We start from the raw sequence: 20,187 nt of genomic DNA, 5'->3' as shown, positions 1-20,187 counted from the left end.
GAAGTCGAATACGTAGCGGCTTGGGAAGCAGCTAAAGAGGCTGTTTGGCTGAGGAAGTTCCTTATAGACTTGGAAGTTGTTCCAAATATGGATTTGCCTATCACTATTTATCGTGATAACAGTGGGATTGTGGCAAATTCGAAGGAGCCTCGGAATCATCGTTGTAGTAAGCACATTGAATAGAAATATCACCTGATCAGGGAGATTGTGCGTCACGGTGATGTGATAGTCGAGCAGATCGCATAGAAGCACAACGATGCTGATCCCTTTACAAAGGCCCTCACGGCTAACATGTTTGAGGGTCACCTGTATAGTCTAGGTCTACGGGACATGCAATATCTTGTCTAGGGCAAGTGGGAGATGATACTGGGGTATGCCCTAGTTTATTATATATTGTACATTTTTATATTGTATTGTACATTAGTCTCCCGAGTCATTAGGACAAGTGGGAGATTATTGGAATTGGTATCTTAATTCTCCCGGAGTCTCGTTGTTTTGTAAAGATACATATTGTTCAATGAATAAAATAAGTGTTATTTAATTCTGAAATTTACTCATATTCAATAAACAAAGCTCCTTGATTATCTTATGTGAACTTAAGCATGTATATGTGATATACAGGTGGATCATGCCTTAAGTGATAATCTAAATCGGTCTGTAGTATAAGGATTAGGGTGGGATACTTGATCCTTGTGACACTACGGATATGGCCCGCTTTGTAAAGGTTTGCAAGTGTTGTAAACTACTACAGATGGTTGATCCTGACTATTCGTGTGGAGACGTGAAACGGAGGTGTCCTATACAAAGAGTTTGTATAAGACTTGGACCATGAGATGACTAGACTTTGTATATAACGTCGTTGATACTAGAGACTTGCATCTCACCTAAACGACCATAGGTGACACGACCTAAATCCTGAGTGTTTTGTGAATTCCTGTCTTTGAGGGCGGTCTTTTGATTAGTATGGGTGAGAGTGGCTAGATTACCAACTCAACATGCCTACTTTTTTGGGGACTTATCTGATCTGAGAGATGGTAACTCAATCCATAATATGGAACTGGGGCTTGAACATAGTAGCCACAACTTCTCTTTGGAAGAGAAGACTCAGTCATAGTAGGACTATGATTTATGTTCATTAGAGGGATCAGTGATACTTAAGGAGACATATGTAACTACAGAGGCATAATGGTTATTGGCCCAGATGTACTTACGAGCGATCTGTGAAGAGTTGTCGTACTGTTGATTGGTTAAGATGGACACATAATATATCTGTAGTGAGGAGAGTTCAGATGTTGGTCTTTAGTGGAGTATCTGGCAGTTAATGGATGGTGGATTCCGTGACTAAAGAGTTTAGTCAGTTATTCATGTACCGTTGGAGCTTCGGATCTACAAGTCCGTGAGGTCCCCTTGGTAGCTTGGATTCATGTTAAAGGATCAAGTTTTTGGTGTTGATTTTAAATGTTCAAATTGACAAGAGGTATCTTGATTATATATGATATAATCGGTATGATGTATGAGATACATCTAGTGGAGGATTAATGTAAATGAGATTTACATTAAGTACTATGGAATAGAAAAAGAACTATGGTTTATATGTTTCATGAGATGAAATATTAAAACTATAGGTTATAAATATAGTGTGATAAGTTGGTTATCATTTATGTTTATAATAATATTAATTATTAGATAATTAATACTTTTTCTTTTAAATAACCAAATGAAGTGGGTGGTTATTGATCATGGTAACCGTGAGTTTAAAAGGAAATCGGTTTCTTAATTTTAAAGAAGAAGTTTCACAATAGTTTTGAAAAGATTTGATTTTTCTCTTCGGTGAAAAGAAACTCATGGAAGTCGTCAAGTAAATATAGATTTACTAAATGACGGCTGGGCTGAGCTAAACTATCGTGCAGGTGCTAGCTAAAAGATCATGCAGTTTTTACTAAACGATCGCATAGCTTTACTAAACGATTGTGTAGAGTCTGTCGAGTTAAACGATAGAGCTAAATGATTGCATAGCTTTTGCTAAACGATCGCATAGTTTTATCGCATAGCTTTATCTAAACGATTGGGCATCGATCTATATGATAGGTCTTCGACTTCTCCCACTTGTCCAGTCGTGTACACAATCTGTCTTTCCTCCGTACGTCTGCCTCACACCAAGTCCGAATAGAACCCACCCTCTGGATTCTCACACCGAGAATACCAAGGTCGCCTTGTTGATGGTGTCAAACTCAACTTGTCATCGTCGAGGTTTTTCGGAGGCCGTTCGTGGTGCTTTGGAGGAGTTCGTTTATGGTGTTGCGGAGAAGTTCGTGTTGCAGAGGAAATCGTGACCGAGGAAATCGTTGAGGACGAGCACGGAGTGTTCGTGCTGTGTTCGTACGGTGTTGCGGTCGTGTAGATCGAGCGCTCGTGGTTGTTGTGATTGATCAGAGTCCCACATCGGAGTGTGGAGACGTCTCTGCATATGTGCGTAGAGTTCTCTTTGTACATTTGTATTGTTTCATGCTGTAATTTCTCTGTATATTTGCATAACCGCTTGTATTCAAGTCGACTGTAAATGTATTGTTGATTCATGATTGTAATTTGGAATTTTCTTGTTTTGCTGCTCATAGAAATCTCGAGTGTCGATTTCCTTCAATCTAATATATATTCCTAACCTCCTTTGAGAACCCATCTTAATATATTGTGGTGGGGCAATTGGAATGTATACTGCACATCCAAAAATTCTCAAATGGGAAATATTTGGCTCATGGCCATAAGCTATTTTTAATGGCGAGTACTTATGATAAGATACTAACTTAATGCGTACAAGTGACGCTGCATGCAAAATAGCATGCCCCATACAGATGTAGAAAACTTAGCTCTCATAAGCAATAGTTTAGCAATTAACTGCAAACATTTTATGAATGATTTTGCTAAACCATTTTGTGTATGAACATGAGCTACAAGATGTTCAACAGTTATCCCAATTGACATACAATAATTATCAAAATCTTGGGATGTAAATTCACCAGTATTATCAAGATGAATGGTCTTAATTGTATAATCAGGAATTTGTACTCTTAACTTAGTTTTTTGAGCAAGTAATCTTGCAAACGCAAGATTTCTACTTGATAATAAGCACACGTGTAACCATCTGTTGGATGCGTCTATTAATACCATAAAATATCCAAACGGTCCGCTTGGTGGGTTAATAGGTCCACATATATTACCATGAATCCGTTTTAAAAATGCAAATGATTCAATCCCCACTTTAGATGTTGATGGTCTAATTATCAATTTCCCTTGAGAGCAAGCATCACATGATAATTCATTAGATTGCAGAATCTTCTGGCTCTTCCATGGATGACCATTTGAGTTCTCAATAATTCTCCTCATCATTATAGATCCTAGATGAGCCAATCGATCATGCCAAATTGTAAATATGTCTGGATTTATGAACTTCAAGTTCATTACTGCATATGTTTCAATTACTCGTATATGAGTATAATATAATTCAAAAGATAAAGCAGACAACTCTTACAATATATGTTTTTCTTGAGACAGTAGATATGATATATTGATGTTCCACATTATTTTAGTCTCAATATGATAACCATTGCAACGTATATCTTTAAAACTAAGTAGATTTATCTTTGATTGACTAGAGAACAATGCATAGTCAATTGTAAATTTTATTCCTCTAGGCAAAATAATATTTGCTTTTCCAAAGCCTTCAATTAGGTTTACAGAACCTGATATCGTATTGACTTTTGCTTTCAACATTGTCAGTTTAGAAAAATATTTTCTACTTGTAAGTATTGTATGTTTAGTTTTACTATCTACCGGACATAGATCTTCTTTACTCATTTTTTAGTCACCCAACATATAAAAATGATCCAGATTTTTTCATTAAAAGAAAATAATTAAAATAATAAAAATAAAATTTAGAATATACAAAGGTTAACATCTATTAAGAGAAAAAAAAACATTAAATCTAGATACTTTCAAAGTTAAAGGAAACACTTGATGTTCCATCAATTCAGTCGATTTTCTCTTCAGGAGATTCAAAGAAGTCCCCACATCCAAATTTGTCATATGGAATGAATCAAATATGTCACTATCCTGGTATGCGAAATTTGCTTCTACTTTTTTCTTCAGAGGGTTTGATAGAAATCAACTAAGTGTTTTGACATACGACAGATACGTGACCAATGCCCAATCATTCTGCATCGGAAGCATTTATTTTCAACATTTTTTGAACTCTTATCTTGTGGATTTTTTCTTTTGTGATCATCATTTTGTATGGTTCTTTTGAAATTTGAATGATTAGAATGACCACCATGAAAATAATGATTATTTATTTATCTACCACGGTCACGACCACGACCTCGACCATGATTATTATTAAATTTCACAACATTCACTTCAGGAAATAGTGTCGTTCTGGTTGGTCGAAATTCACGATTTCTTATCAAGTTAATTTGTTCGGCCACAAGAAAACATGAAATTAGTTCAGAACATTGTTTAAAATCCTTATCTAGATATTGCTGTTGCAGAAGCATATTCGAAACGTGAAATATAGAAAATGTCTTCTCTAACATATTAGCATCAATAATTTTCTTTCCACATAACAATAATTTCAAATCGATTTTAAATAATGCAGAGTTGTTACTGATCTGAAATCTTATAGCTTAAATGTATCCACTCATAGCGAGCTTTAGGAAGAATAATTGTTTTTTTTATGATCATACCTCTCTTTCAAAATTTTCCATAAGATCTTTTGTTGTAAGATACTCCATTTTCAATCCCTCGTGGAGATGATGACAAAGGAAAATCATAACTTTTGCTTTATCCTGACTAGATGTCGTATTTCCTTCTTTAATAGTATCTCCAAGATTCATAGCATCTAGGTGGATTTCGACATCAAACACCCATGACAAATAATTATTGTCATTAATATCAATCATAAAATATTGTATTTATATTAGAAATTTAATAGATATTACATATGCAAAATAACATTAAATTTATTAATTATAACGAAGAAAAAAAATCGATATACCTTTATGACCTACTTTAGCAGGATAAACGACATGAGCTCTTGCTGATAATGTGTTGTGAATTTAATGAGAAACACGAGGTACAATGGAAACACGGTTATCAAGAAAATATAATATCAAAATAATATATAAATAAATAAAATAAAATAACTAAATAACTAAATTTGGAATAAATAAGGAAAATTATAGAAAATAGAAAATTCCTCTAAAAAATCTCAACTTTCTCCAAAATTTATGGAATTTCAACTATATCAACCAAATTCACAAATGACCACTTATTTATAGCAAATTTTGACAAATAGGAAGTGACACGATTCATAGATGGTTGAATAACACATGACCAAACATATGTGGTAGTGAAAAAATGCATTGGATACTAAACATGATAATAATGGACATTTATCTCGTAATTAAAANAAAACATTAATATATATATATATATATATAAAGCGGTTTATAAGAAAACGCGATTTCTTCTCCGTTCGATCAGTTGATTTGGAAATTGAGAGGTGGAATTGATAGAAAGAGGGAACAAAAATGGTGAATCAGCGAACAGACAAGTTGCTGAGAAGAACAACTATGGTGGCCACTGTCACTGCTTCATACTTTCTCTTAACCGCCGATTATGGCCCTCAACCCAATTTTCTCGATCCTGTGAGTCCTCTAACCATAGCCATCTCTCCCTGAAAATTTTTATTACCTATTTGGTCGCCGAGAAAAATACTAAGATCTTGGATTTTCAGTTCGCCCGTTTCTTCTTACTATTCAGCAACCCGGGGCTGATTTGTTTTTAGAGTTTATTTGTCTGTGTTGTTTTCTCCAATGTGTATTTCTGTGTGTCTGTTATAGATTCCTTTGTTTAGAAATTGATGAACTTCCTCTTATCTGAATTCTTTTCAAGTGAAAATTGAATTGCGTTTGCAGTGGCTTCGTTCGTTGATCGAATTTTCTTTTTATGCATGTCGTGTAGTGTAGTTCAAGCTTTGTGGCTATTGTATCTCCAGTCGTATTTTATTCAGTTATTGTTCTTAATTTTTGTTGATGGTGTATAAGTTGATGTATATTTGGCCTTGTAGTTGATTTCAGTATGTAGAACCCAGGGTTTTTCTAAATTCTTCGTTGGTCCTTTTTTCCTCGCTAGATTGACAATTGTTTAGTGCAATCCGTGTTTAGTTTATGGTAATTTCATCTATCGTGTTGTAAATTTGTTGAGGCTTTAACTCTTCATTACATCGAGCTTTAATTAGAAGACAATTTCCTTCCAGTACCTTGTCAAATTGATCAGAAAAAATGTATAAGTTCATCTGATGATTCTAATCTATGATAAGAACAATCTGTAGTTTGTGGTTTCATGAGCTGCTAATTACTGTTTGTCATAGTGTTCAACTTTTGAGTATCACTTTCAATGATGGGTTGGCCTAGCGGTCGTGGATACGTTAAAAAAAAAAAAAAAAAAAAGTCAAAGGGCTAAGGGGTCAAGAGTTCAATTCATAGCGGCCACCTATCTAGGATTTAATATTTTACGGGTTTCTTTGACATCCAAATGTTGTAGAGTCAAGCGGGTTGCTCATGAGATTAGTTGAGGTGCACGTAAGGTGGCTTGGACACTCACATATATATAAAAAAAAAGAAAAATTTTCAACGAAGTTTGTGTCTTGCTAGAGTTGTCTGTCACTAATAATTTCTTGCTATTGCAGTGAGATATGAGAACTAAGAGTAAATAGTGAAGTTTCCCTTTCTATTAACAGTCAGAAGCAAGAGGACTTTGCATTTAGCAAATTATTAATATAAGTTGAATTGCTTCGCAATTCGGTTTTGCTTCTACATATAATAAATAACTGGATAGCATTGGACATTTGAGTTGTTACTACATAGGAACATCTTATGCTGTGATGAATCCTTATGCTTAAAATAACTATATTTTAGGTCACATTTGGTAAGCATTTGGTTTTTGAAAATTAAGCCTATAAACATCACTTCCATCTATTGGTTTATATGTTTTGTGGTTTACCTTTTAGTAGTGTTTTTTTTCCCTTGAAAATTGGCTATATTCAATTTTTTATATAAGAAATATGAAATTTATGAATAAGAAATTGTGAGAAAAGATGCATAAATTTCAAAAACCAAAAACAAACGGGGTCTTAGTGATCTATTGGTTTTTATATGCTTGATTGGTGTTTGATTAAATTTCCAGATGTCTAGAAGATTGTACACATCGTTTTGAATTCTAATGGCTTGATTTGGTAATGGCAGATCAAAAAGTTTATACTGTCAGCAGAAAGTTCTATGAAGGGTTTCATCTTTGGATCAAATAAGCATTCTCAAGAAAGCCAAACAGAGAAGCTTGGCTCCAATGGCGTCAAGGACAATCCATGATACGTAGGCTTCGAGGATTTAGTTACGGTTTTATGTGTATATATTTTGAATCTGCAGTTTTTTATTATACATTTCCAAAAGCTTAGGTTGAGATCAAGCGTTAGTAAACCTTTTGGAGGAGTCAAATAATGCAGTTTGTTTAGATTCTAAGATGTCTAACGAATTGGTAATAACCAAATCCAGTTAGCATATTAACATCAGAGATTTAAATTACTTATAGCATATTTCTGGATTGGTCTATGTTCATTTTTTTTTAACTTTTATTATCTGATATCGCATCAAGTGGTTTATGAGAGACCACTCTTAGTTATTTTAAACTCCTGTAAAAAATGAACATAATTAGATTACCAATAGTTATTCTAAACTAAACTCTTGTAGAAAAATGAACATTGTTCTGATTTGGGAGTTTTAGTGAAATGTGAGTTTGTGCTGAAATGGTTGGTGACTATCCCTTTCCTTTACATCTTTGGAATTTAATGATACTCTCCTAAGAATGATCAAATAGACTATTTTTCAGACTTTTTGCAGGAATACTTCCAGAAGGAGGCAGGAAATTCTTAGGAACAAGGTTTCCTTTTCTGTAAAACTTGCCTCGAAAGAAGTAGAAGAGACAGAATTCTATCTGTAAATCATTTTGTAATTCCTCTTTGTAAGATGATTGGTGCCAAATGGAGTGATGGGAGTTTATGAATGAACGGAAAATTTTCTAGTACTACAGAAATTCGGGAGTATAGAAATTTTTTGTACTCCCTCAATTTATTGTGTGCCATTATCAGCATACTTTTAAAAATAGGGTAAGATTTATTGATATTAATGTGGTGTTCATTAATATTTAGAAGTCAAATTTATTGAGCAAAAGAGTATGGTATTCTCACAGTACTAAAAATTTTCTCGTGAATGAACTTTGGTGGAATGTTTACTTATATGGATTTTTTGGTGAGATAGATTTGCTGTCTCCATTTTCATCGTCAATCTGTATTTTGCAACCAATATACATTTTGTAAAATGAGTTGGCGATCTTCAAAATTTTTTGTACTATCGAGAGACCAGTACATTTTTGTTCAGCTCATTTAACAAATGAGAACGAGAATTTGAACATTTAACTTCAATGAAACGAAGTGATATTTAATTGTTAGGTTATGCTCAAGTTGATTGAGAGATCAATTTGTTTGATGACTTTTGGAAAATTGAGAAATTAGCCTTATACCAATGATGTTGAAAATTGTAAAGAACCTGAAAACAAATGTTAAATTACAATAAAATGCACAATTTTTGCCTATTTAGTCTTTGAATTTTTAGAATTACAAATATAGCCTCTAAATTTTGATATATTTTTAAATTCACAAATTTAATCGGTATAAAATTAAAAGTTTAGGGTTTCATTAGAAATAAAATTTAAACCCATATATTACATCAATCAATTGAATTTTTTTTTTAATATGTTGGAAAACTATTATACATTTTTAAAAGTTTAAAAATTAAATAGACACAATTTTAAAATTCGTGGACTAAATTCATAATTTAACCTAAGAAAAGATATCCAATAAAATTGTTTTTTTAGGTTCAACTTTAAAATCAATTTCGGTCCCTTAACTTTCTCGAGAGTAATAATTTAATCCCTAAACTTTGGTTTGTAACGATTTAATCCCTACACTTTCAATTTTGTAACGATTTGGTACCTGAATTTTAGTATGTAGCAATTTAGTCCCTGTACTTTCAAATTTGTAACAATTTAGTCCCTCACGTAAAAAAAGTAATAAAAATTTGATGTTAATTTTTAATATTTTATGATGTAAACTTTATATTTGGCAAAAATATTGAGTTTTCTAATCAATTTAACGATTTATTTATGCATGAAATCTCATTAAATCTTATTATATAATAAGGACTAAATTATTATAAATTTTAAAGTATATAGATTAAAAATGCATAGACCAAAATTTAAAGTATAGAGATTAAATTATTCTAAACTAAAATTTTTTTGGACCAAATCGTTTTTCTAGGTTTGAAAGTGATTTTTAACCTTTATACTTGTGGGTTGGGCTTATGATTCAGCCGATGGGTCCAATGGTCAATGTTCAAGTTTCATCATTTAATGCTTGGCGGGCACCCAATCGGGTCGACCCGATTTCTTGGAGCGGCTCTTCTCGGCTAATCGATTTCGCAATCCCATTCCATTTCCACGTTGAACATTCAAATTTCGAAATCCATTGCCCTCCAAAATCCCAAGTTTTCCATTCGATTCGATTAGAACACACAACTGAATTTCGTTGCTCAGTTCTTTCAATCCTACTTTCTCTAGAAACTGGCTGTGATTATAGACTCAAACATGTCCTCAGACAAACCCGGTGAAGACGCCGGGGTTTCTGGATTTGAATCCGAAGAAACCGAGCCCGATTCTGAGCTTCAGGAGCTGGAGCTTGAAGTTAAGCAAATGGCTCAGAGGATTCTTCACTACAGATCTACTCTGTCGGCTCAACTCAAGTCCTCGTTCTGTTCGTTACTTGAATCCTCGAGGCCTCTCGCCATTGGAGCCTCGGAGCCCGGAATATCTGCTCGTCCGAATCATGAAGGTGGGATTCTGAGACTGTAATTTTAGGTATTTGAGGTTTAATAGTGGTTTGGATGCGTTTTCTTTCTTGCTCGGAACTGGTAGATTTGCTGCCTGAAATAACATTTCCTCCACCCTTTTAGGTTTTTTCCTCTTAGAAATGAATGAGAAAGTGAGTTTATAAAGTATGATAGTTATAGAAAAAGAGTTGATTTTGTGTACAAGTTCTGAAGAAATATTCATTGTATACGTTCAATGATGTCTTTTATATGTTAAATTTACAACCTATGTTCCATTGAGTTTAGTTAGGCTGTAACTCATTGTTTCTTCTTGAGCTAATTTTCACTGTGGGTGCTGTTCTTGCTGTTTGGGGGCGAGTGTATCAATTTCAATGGCTATTTCTTTCAGTAGTAAATATTCTAATGCAGCTATTACAACAGAAGTTCCAAATGAAAGTCATAATTCTTGCTCTAGTCTTGGCTAAGAAATAAGGATGTTAGGCTATCTTATGGGAGATCTGAGTTGAGAGAGAAATTCCAAGACTTCTGATTCATTTTAATAATTTTGAGGCCCACTTGAAATTTGACCCATCTTTTAAAAACACTCTGACGTCAGCTGCATGTGAAATATCCGTTTAGTCCCCAAAACGCTCGATTTCTGGCCGATGAAGAACGAGAGAAAGGAGTCTAAAACGAGAGGAATGCACGAGAATTTCGATTGTTTTGGGACTAAATAGACATTTCACACATGGTTGACGTCATCAAAAGGCCAAATTTCAAGTGTTTTTGAAAGATACGCTAAATTTCGATTAGGCCTCAAAATTTGACACATCCCTACAAATTTCCCTGTATTTTTGTTGATTTGGATCCTTTTTTTGAAATTTCTTTTAGATTTTGGGATGGATTTGCTTCTTCCCCTGCTTTTGTGTTACTTTTTGATCCCTTTAATCTTATGATCTGTCAAGTCTGCCAGTCGTCTCCATGTTAGATATTTCTCATCTCTCAAATCATTTTTATTATTAGATTTTTAAAGTTTGCAAGTGCTTTGGATAATCCATACATATTTTGATTGATTATGCCAACCCATGATTCTTTTTTCCGTATATGAAAGTCCAAAAGCAAGTATTAACCTTTGGACTTGTTAGTGAGCTTATTTTAAGGATTTACTTTGGTGACAATATTGTTGTCTGATGGTACTGAAGGGTTATTTCCTTGATATTAGGCTACACTTATATTCTGATGATTTATATCTTGTTTACTCAGCTGTTCAGTCTGATTGACAAATCCCTTTATTATGCAGATGATGAACAAACCACAAGAGGTGAAGGCACAGTCCTTCATGAAGAGGGTTTAGAAACTGCAAAGAAGATACAATTGCTTAAAGATAAAATATCAAGTAATATCACTATGATCCCTACAGTCTTGAAGAGGATGAAAGACTGTATTTCAACAATTGACAAATTGGATTCTTATAATGGGGTCATTCATCCAGCATTCAAAAGGAAAAAAACTAGCTGAATTTAACTGGTATACCTGTGGTGGTGGTTATTTTAGTGGCAATTTACTTTTACAAGGGAGTCTTTTAGTGTAGTACGATTATTGAGTTAGATGTGTAGTGTATTGAGCTTTACATTCTACAATTTGCACTTCTGAATATGTAACATAACATTTTGTGTATAATGTTATTGAAGACATGAGTTTTCCATTTGTTGATGTATAAAATTCTTGAAATATTGAACCAGGAAGTTTTACTCCTAGTCCTTCAACTTCTCTAAATTTAGCAATTTGTACTTTCTCCATTTCCTATCATCCTCTTGTATTCATTTCAAACAACACAGCTTGCTATTATCGATATCATTTATGAATGAAAAAGAAATGAAACCTTCTTGCAATTATAATGACAATGAGAAGAACTTGTATATATTGATATTCGTCGAGATGACCATCATGAGTTGGCTTAGTGGTAAATAAAGGAATATCACCGACACTTTGATAAAGGGTTAAGAGATCATAGGTTCAATCCATGATAGTCACCTATTTAGGATTTAATATCATGAGTTTTTTTGACATCCAAATATTGTAGGATTAGATAGGTTATTCCGTGAGATTAGTCAAGGTATGCGTGAATTGACCTAGACACCACAAATATATATATATATAGTATATATAATATATAGTATAGTATAAACTATATTATATATATAATATATTCTTATAAAACTGATGTTCATGGAGAATATTAACAAAGGGTCAATTCTTTGATACAGTATTCAAATATTTCATTGAAAGAGTATAATATACATTATAGTATAGCCATGAGGGGAACTTTCTCTAACAGGTGGGTGGTGGCATGGCATCTTAAATTGTTATACATTTACAGGCAAGTACATCAATATCAGAATCTAATCTTGGTATAGAGGAACTCACCATCAACCCCTCCATAGTCCTTGCATTGCTAACATCAAAGATCACACTGCTGAGTCCCTTCCCTACAACTACGATTTTTCTCCCAACGGCAACAAGTTGACACGGTGGTCTCGTCAGAAGGGCAGAAAATCTCCCTATTGGAATCCATTCCTTGGCTTCATTGTTCCACATAATCAATCTGGTTCCAGAACTTTGATCCAAGACATAAAGGGTTTCATCTACGATTACTGCTGGACCTTGCCATCCTGAAACCATTTCTGAGTCACTGTGCTGCCACGTTCCACTGGTTGGATCGTAAACTAGAGCATAAGCTTGATGATCCACCGAACGAAGACGGATATATATCTTTCCATCCATCACAATAGAACCTTCAATTTCATTTTGAATATTAGTAATATCCAAGTGAGGTTCCCATGTGTTGGTGCATGGATCATATACGTCCCAAGAATGTCGATCACCTGAACTGGTACATAACCCCCCAATGGCATAAAGCTGTTCATTTAGGACTTCACATGCAAAGTAGCACCTGAATATCATGATGATACAAGCATTAAGGTAAACTGAAGAAACTTGTGCACAGGCAAATATGTTGCAACTTCAATGTGAAAATGTTACTAATAAACCAAAGGTTAAGATAGCATTTCCAGTCTGTAATTTCAAACGTCCATCATTTATACTTATAATAAAGTATAAAATTAGTCTAGACTATTAGTTTATGGGTTAACTTTATCAAACAAATTCATCTCCGATAAGTTCCCCTAAAAAAGTTTGGAAACATATTCAGTTTGAGCATTTTTTTTTAACGAAAACCATTAATATTTTCAAAAGGCTATGTGTAAATGTATAACTAACCATTACCTAGCAGATGACAATGGAGCAACTGGACTCCAACTATTTTTGGAAGTATCATAGCAGTAAACTTCATCAGTAGCATCTTCGGACCAACTGCAACCACCTAATAAATAGAGCTTCCTTCCCATTGCTTCAAACCCCATACCCTTCCTCTTAAAGCTGCAAGTTGGTAAACTTTTCATTTTTTTCCAACACCTTTTTGATGAGTTAAGATCCAACACATAACAAGAAACCTGTTCAGACTTGTCTCTACACAACGCGTAGATCCAAGTCTCAGCAAGATTATTCTTTTCGCGGCATGAATACCACTCTTGGCTGCTCACTAAATCTTTCCATCTCTTTGAGACACATTTTAGATTATGATGGTATTTCCGAGGAACCCTTGAGAGGATGGAAAGAGCAATGTCATCTGGAAGCCAATGTATAAGAGATCGCCCTGGTGCTGGGATTAGTTCATCAAGACCATTTGAACCTAAAACATTGTCCATATGTCCGTTCGAGAAGTTTAAGCCATTAAAAAACTCCTGCAAAGTCAAAAAGAATATGCACCGTTCAGAAATGCCGCATCAATGAAGCTAAAGAACTCAGAAGAGTACAATTTATAGTCTTCCAAAAAAAAGAGCTTAGCAAATATGATAATCCATAACCACCCCAAGGCCCAAGCTATTTCAAGGCACAAAATTAGGACGTTTATGAATCTGTCAAAAGAAATCTGAAATCATTATCTTTCTGCTACAGTCCAAATGTTTCAGAAACAATTTCACCTTTCAGAAACTGAAATCTAATCACCTATTAAGACTTAAATTCTGATCATTTTTGCCCAATAGGCTTAGCTTATCTAATTGTGTTATCTATTTTATGAAAATGCGTGAAGCAGAATGTCTCAGCCACATTGTTTTAAGCAGCAGCATGTTCATAAGAGACAAGTTATACAACATGCGCTCTCAACCAGATCATTGAAGGACATCAATCACTTCAGTTAAAACATCAGAAACTAAAGTTATCGTTCTAAATAAAGCAAAGCATCTTTCGATATCTGTGAAGTTTCTAAAAACTTCTACATCATAGGTCTTTCCGTTCCTTCATCTGGCTTATGACTTATGTTCTTCATATAGCATTCAGACCAAGTGACTATACTTCCACATATTATGGGTAACATAGAAGACATTTCTATTTTTCCTCTCAATTACCTTAGCTTGATATTTGCCTCTTATCATCAAATGAAATGTGAATAAATCCGTCCTCCCATTAAAATAAGGGAGGCTTCTGATTCTATTATGGGAGGCTTCTGATTCTATTGGTGCGTTAAACAATTTAGTCTTCTCCATATTACTGTCTCAAGAGTCAATAATTTTAGAAGAATGGTGTACCGAGAGCCTTGCTATTAAGCTAAGGGGTATACCTTGTTCTAAGCTTAGAGTTAGTTAGTTAGTAGTTTTAATCCAAGAATTCGGGATGATGGTGGGAAAGGGGCTGCTCACTCAAGAGAAGGAGACGTTCAAGCACTGGTAAGCATGACATTGAAACATTTCTTGATTGGATCAAGAACACTGAGAATTTTTTCGATGATATGGACCCACCAGATCACAAGAAGGTACAACTAGTATTCAAGTTGAAAGGGGGAGCTTCCGCTTGGTGGGATCAATTGGAAGTCAATGGGCAACGACAAGGCAAGAGGCCTATCCGAACGTAGGGAAAAAATAAAGAGATTGATGAGAAAGGTTTCTTCCTCCCAATTACGAGCAAATATTGTATAATCAATATCAAAATTGCAGAAAGGCCCACGGACAGTAGCAGATTTTATAGAAGAGTTCCATCGCGTAGGAGCAAGAACTAATTTGGCCGAGAATGAGCAACACCTAATTGCACGGTTCATTGGAGGGTTGAGAATGGACATCAAAGAGAAAGTAAAGCTTCAACAATTCCATTTATTAGCTGATGCGATTTCTTTTGCTGAAACGGTGGAGGAACTCAATGAAATTCGTTCTAAGAAAGCTTCAAGAAAGACCTTGTGGGATGCATCCACATGTAGGAGAGCGAATTCCTCAAATAAAATCATGAACCAACCAGCATCAGCACCCTCGACCCAAGAAAAGGAGAAAGAAAACCCTGAAGGAACCATGGAGAAGAACACCTAAGCAGCAAATAAAAAGAAGTCCCAAAACCTTCACATTTGCACAAATAAAAAGAAGTCCCAAAACGATGATTCATTTGCGCAAAACCCGATTTCCTACTGGAACCTACAGCAAGTTGAAAGATAGGCAGCTCAGACCATTCAAAGTCTTAGAGAAATATGGTACCGATGCATATCGCATTGAGCTACCAAATGATTTGCACATAAACCCTGTCTTCAACGTAGCTAACCTAAAGCCCTATTTTGCGCCGGATGACTTCTGTTTAGCCACATAATCTCCTCGGGGACGATTTTGTTTTTGGGTGGTGGAGTTGGTGTACCTAGAGCCTTGCTATCAAGCTAAGGGCTATACCTTGTTGTGAGCTAAGAGTTAATTAGTAGTTTTAATTGTTATAAGAATTTGTTAGCATCTTGTAACTATTTCTCCCTTATAAATAAAGACTTCCTCTCTCATTTGAGAAGAGATTCATTTTGATAAAAAAAATCAGATTTGGTTTAACACCAAAGAACTACTAAACTCAATCAATTTACCAATACTCTTGAGCTTTCTATGGAGATATATCCTATGAGGTAAAACTCAAATGGGATCAATGATCCATTACTAGGCTTCGTCATTAACCTAATTGGTTATTTTCAATTAGGTAAATCAATAGTTCAAACTGTAGTACAGGTCATTGTCCATTTTCATAGGAACTCCCAAATTAGTTCAGAAACTACACCTGAGCCTGTCCCTGTTCACTTACCTATAAATCCATCTCCAACACATTTCGAGAAAAAAATAAATAAGTAAAAGAAAGTCCTCAAGATATTAAGGAATTTCTCGAGAAAGCTTGTTTCTAAGGATAGAAGTTCATTGAGAATAACTTTGATTGGCCAACTTCAAAAGTTTTTTTTCCCTTTATTTTACGGGCATTGAAGTGTACATTTACAAGCAAAATAAATTATATTTGTTAAAAACAATTTCGGCATAAACAAAACAATGTTTTCAATTTCTTGTTCCCTGAATAATTCTTCGATAGGTCGGGTACTCCAGGATCATGCAATTAAACCGAAAATCATTTGACCTTTAATTCCAACAAATCGATACTTACCAAATGGATCAAACAAAACCAATTGAAACCATAATCTGATCAAACACGGCCCACATTGTTACATACAGAACGGGAATTATCCAGTTCACCGAGATTAACAAACAAATCAACCACTGAAGCATTAAAAAAAAGATAACAAACCAAGAATATAGTTCGAATCAAGATCTTAAATGTTAAACGAAAATGAAAATATCGAACTTACAGAAGAATTTGATTGGGAAATCCATGGGATGGATCTGATGGCAACGGAAGGAGCTCGTAAAATGGAAATCAGACGAAAGCACGCAAAGGCAAAAATGCTGTGGGGGCAGATTTGTCATTGGATCTTCCGAGTAGATTTAATTATTATTATTATTATTTTTCAAAGGTATTGAATATTATTATATTATTATTTATTTTGAGGCTCTTAATAATTTGGTTAAATTACAAAATTACAAAATTTGTCTATTTGCTTATTGAAATTTCAAAAGTATCTCATAAGTCTAATTTTAATTTTTTATTTTATAGGACTTTGATATTTGAACTTAAAATTTTTTTTTTTTTTTTTTACCGTGTAAGGGGTATTTGGCAAATTCATTTTTTTTAAAAAAATATTTGATGTATTAGATATAAATTTAAATAAAATCTATTGAAATGTAAAATTTTTAATTATGTATCTAGAAAATTTGTTAAACTTTTTAAAAAATTAAAGCTCCGTTTTGTAACAATATCAATTTTTTTTTTTTTTAAAACTAAGCATCTTTCCTCCCAATTTCTTATAATAATTTGTATCTTTCTTACCTGCAATATTTGAATTCTTAGTAGAAGTAGTGTCTATATACTTAATTTCTAAAAAAAAAATACAAAAAATCAAATGATTACCAAATGAGAGCTTAAAAATTGAATTTATAATTTTAGAAATATAGGGACTAAAGTTATAATTATTGACTAATGAAAAAAAAATAAAATGAATAATTTCTCTTTTCATTTCCCTCTAGAATTGATAATATCTTTTCAAAGAAAATTAAATATTTAATTGAGTTCATCAATTTCAACGTGTTTTTTATTTTTGTTAAATTAAGTCTTAAACTTAAATAAGTGAAAAGAGATATTGTTTGGTTTGATAATTCAACAATATTCATGTGATCGAAACTATGATATTCATTATTTGAGGATATTTATAAAATAAAAAAGTATTGGATATCGATATAAATTGGAATGTCTATCAAACGTAATCTTCCTCGATAGTTATCTCAAATAACAACTCATTTTTTTTATCAAATCACCTTGAGCTTAACAAAGTTTTTGTATGGTCATAACTTCAATTGTGATTTACTACATTATCGTCCTAAGTCATTTAGAACTAGCAACATGCAATTAAACATATTTCGTCTACATTATTTACATCCATGTGATTGTTCAAAGATAGTTTGATGTAACCTATTGGACTTCATGCTTATTTTCTATGAGTACTTTTCTTTGTCTCACTTAAGTTAGATTATTGCTAGATGTTTTAACTCTCACAATTTTTTGGACTTTGAGTGTAGTCCGCTCATGTCGTATTGATATGGACCAGGATCATTGAGTTGTCAATAATAAACTTTAATGGTCTTTAATTAATTTTCAACTTTTAAGTATTAAATTTAACTATACATTTTTAATTTTTAGAGTACAAATCTTGGTAATTATGGGTATGACTTTTTGTTTTTGGTTTTGGGCATTTGAAAGGTTGGAAAGATGAAGGTTGCTTTCTTTAATGGAGATATATTAAAGATAGTGGTTGAAAAGATGGAACTGATTTTCCTTTGTGGAGATGCATTAAAGATCGTAGTTGGAAAGACGGAAGTTTCTTTTTCTAATAGGGGAGATATTAAAGATGGTGGTCCAAAAGATTGATGTTGAAAAGATAACTTTTTTCTATAATTATTTATTTTGACTTTTGATTTCTTTAGATTAAATAGACTACAATATCTAAAAGACTATATAAAGTCTTCTATCCTTTCATTTGTAATTAGATTTAATTTGAGCATCAACCATTGCTATTTCTAGGTTTTACTACCATTCTTGTCATAAAATGCATCCGAAGCATTCAATCTAACTTTGATCAAATTTGATTGGGGAGTGAGTTAATTTAAGACAAAATTTCTAGATCTTGTTTCTAGATCTTTGATATTCTAGCCCTGTCCCATTTCTAATCTTCTAAGAAGTGAACCACCCTACACCCATTCATTGTTATCTAGTTGAAAGTCAAGATGGCTAAAAGTGGTAGAATCTTCTTTATTTTGAAAACTTCATCCACAAGATCATAAACATTGTTAGTAATTTTTGGAAACTGATTCCCAAAATCTCACTATATTGATCCCTACTAAATCCAACAAAGGAAGGGAAAAATGAACTTCTCAATCATTTACTAACTAAGTGATTGCATTAAATCTGAATTCATGAACTGCATTTACATTTTTTTTAAGATTCAACTGCATGCTGAGGATGAAAGGAAGTTAAACATTTAACCTTTGTGATCAAATGTTTATGCTTTCTGCATAATATCTCCGAACGGTTGCGTTTTAAATCTAAATTTCTTATCACCCACAACACAAAATTCATTCAACTTAAAAATAATAACAGAAAACATATGAAGAAGAGAATAAGGATAATTACAATGGTAAGACTTTTAATGCTAATAATTAAGTATATAACAACATTTTTAGAGAATTGTAAATATAGCAAAATCTATTCATGATTGACTCTATCACTAATGGACTCCTATCAACCCCATCGTTGATAGTCTCTCACCAGCGATATAGTCTATTGTTGATAGATTTCGAGAGTTGGATCTAAATTTTGTTATACTTGTAAATTCTTTTACATCATACTATATTTATTAAGGGAAATTTGTACGGATGGCCCAAAAATTGGGCCCAAAATGTCAAATGACCATTTTTAAAAAAATAATGTCAATTGACCCTCTGCTGATGTCATCACTCTACCAAATTACTTAATTTGCCTTTACTTCGTGTTCTTACCTTTTTACGGAGAAAACCCACCAAAACTAAACTATTATTCATTCAAATTTTCCAAGGCTAACGGCTGTATTGCTCATAAACGAAGAAAAAAACTATTTCCGGCTTGCAAACGATTCTACTCCGGCTTTCAATCGAATCTTATCGGTAAATTTTTCTTTCAATATAGTTTTTTTTGTTTGTTTGTTTTTTTGGTTTTGGATGTGTTCTGTGGTTGAAGACGAGTAGAAAGAGTTTGTGAGCGAGATAAGTGAGAGTGAAATTCGATAAAGCGACGTCGGAGAGAGCGACACCGGAGAGATAAGTGAACCTATGGTTTTTTTGTTTGTTTTTATGGTTTTCAATGTGTTATATGGTTAAAGACGAGTAAAAAGAGAGAATGTGAGGGAGATAAGGGAGAGCGAGATTGTGAGAGAGAGCGACACCGGAGAGATAAGTGAACCTATGGTTTTTTTGTTTGTTTTTCTAGTTTTCGATGTGTTATGTGGTTGAAGACGAGTAAAAAGAGAGAAGGTGAGGGAGATAAGGGAGAGCGACACCGGAGAGAGCGAGTTTGTGAGAAAGAGCGACACCAGGAGAGCAATTCTAGCGAGAGCTATTCTAGCGAGAACGATGCCAGTGAGATCCATTCTAACGAGATTTAAACAAAATGTCTTTTTACATTTTTTTTTTTGAAGGAGTTTACTGATTGAATTTTTTAATAAATGCAGGAG

At 33.6% G+C, this 20,187-nt stretch overlaps 3 protein-coding genes across 5 annotated transcripts; 2 read left to right on the top strand and 1 right to left on the bottom strand.

Moving 5' to 3' along the window:
* The first annotated feature begins 5,508 nt into the window (after positions 1-5,508).
* On the top strand, positions 5,509-8,133 carry LOC120092525. 3 transcript variants are annotated; one of them, XM_039050651.1, is made up of 3 exons: positions 5,509-5,699; positions 7,299-7,424; positions 7,950-8,133. In XM_039050651.1, exons 1-2 carry the CDS (start codon positions 5,583-5,585, stop codon positions 7,419-7,421), a joined length of 240 nt encoding a protein of 79 aa, XP_038906579.1. In that variant the 5' UTR covers positions 5,509-5,582; the 3' UTR covers positions 7,422-7,424; positions 7,950-8,133. The 3 variants fall into 3 exon arrangements, with proteins under 3 accessions (XP_038906579.1, XP_038906569.1, XP_038906565.1); XM_039050641.1 differs by having other exon boundaries at positions 7,939-8,133; XM_039050637.1 differs by lacking the exon at positions 7,950-8,133 and having other exon boundaries at positions 7,299-7,856.
* A 1,452-nt stretch (positions 8,134-9,585) lies between these two features.
* On the top strand, positions 9,586-11,676 carry LOC120092518. Its single transcript, XM_039050624.1, has 2 exons — positions 9,586-9,994; positions 11,272-11,676. The coding sequence occupies exons 1-2, from the start codon at positions 9,751-9,753 to the stop codon at positions 11,487-11,489; spliced, it is 462 nt and encodes a 153-aa protein (XP_038906552.1). The 5' UTR covers positions 9,586-9,750; the 3' UTR covers positions 11,490-11,676.
* Positions 11,677-12,197: 521 nt separating this feature from the next.
* LOC120092490 (F-box/kelch-repeat protein SKIP4) lies at positions 12,198-16,806 on the bottom strand. Its single transcript, XM_039050590.1, has 3 exons — positions 16,678-16,806; positions 13,257-13,774; positions 12,198-12,924 (listed from the first exon to the last, which is right to left on the bottom strand). The coding sequence occupies exons 2-3, from the start codon at positions 13,736-13,738 to the stop codon at positions 12,330-12,332; spliced, it is 1,077 nt and encodes a 358-aa protein (XP_038906518.1). The 5' UTR covers positions 13,739-13,774; positions 16,678-16,806; the 3' UTR covers positions 12,198-12,329.
* Between the last annotated feature and the right edge of the window lie 3,381 nt (positions 16,807-20,187).

The sequence above is a fragment of the Benincasa hispida genome, chromosome 1 (genome assembly GCF_009727055.1).
Source record: "Benincasa hispida cultivar B227 chromosome 1, ASM972705v1, whole genome shotgun sequence".
Taxonomy (NCBI): Eukaryota; Viridiplantae; Streptophyta; class Magnoliopsida; order Cucurbitales; family Cucurbitaceae; genus Benincasa; species Benincasa hispida.
The sequence above is the reverse complement of the archived record's forward strand: the minus strand, read 5'-3'. Positions and strand labels throughout refer to the sequence as shown.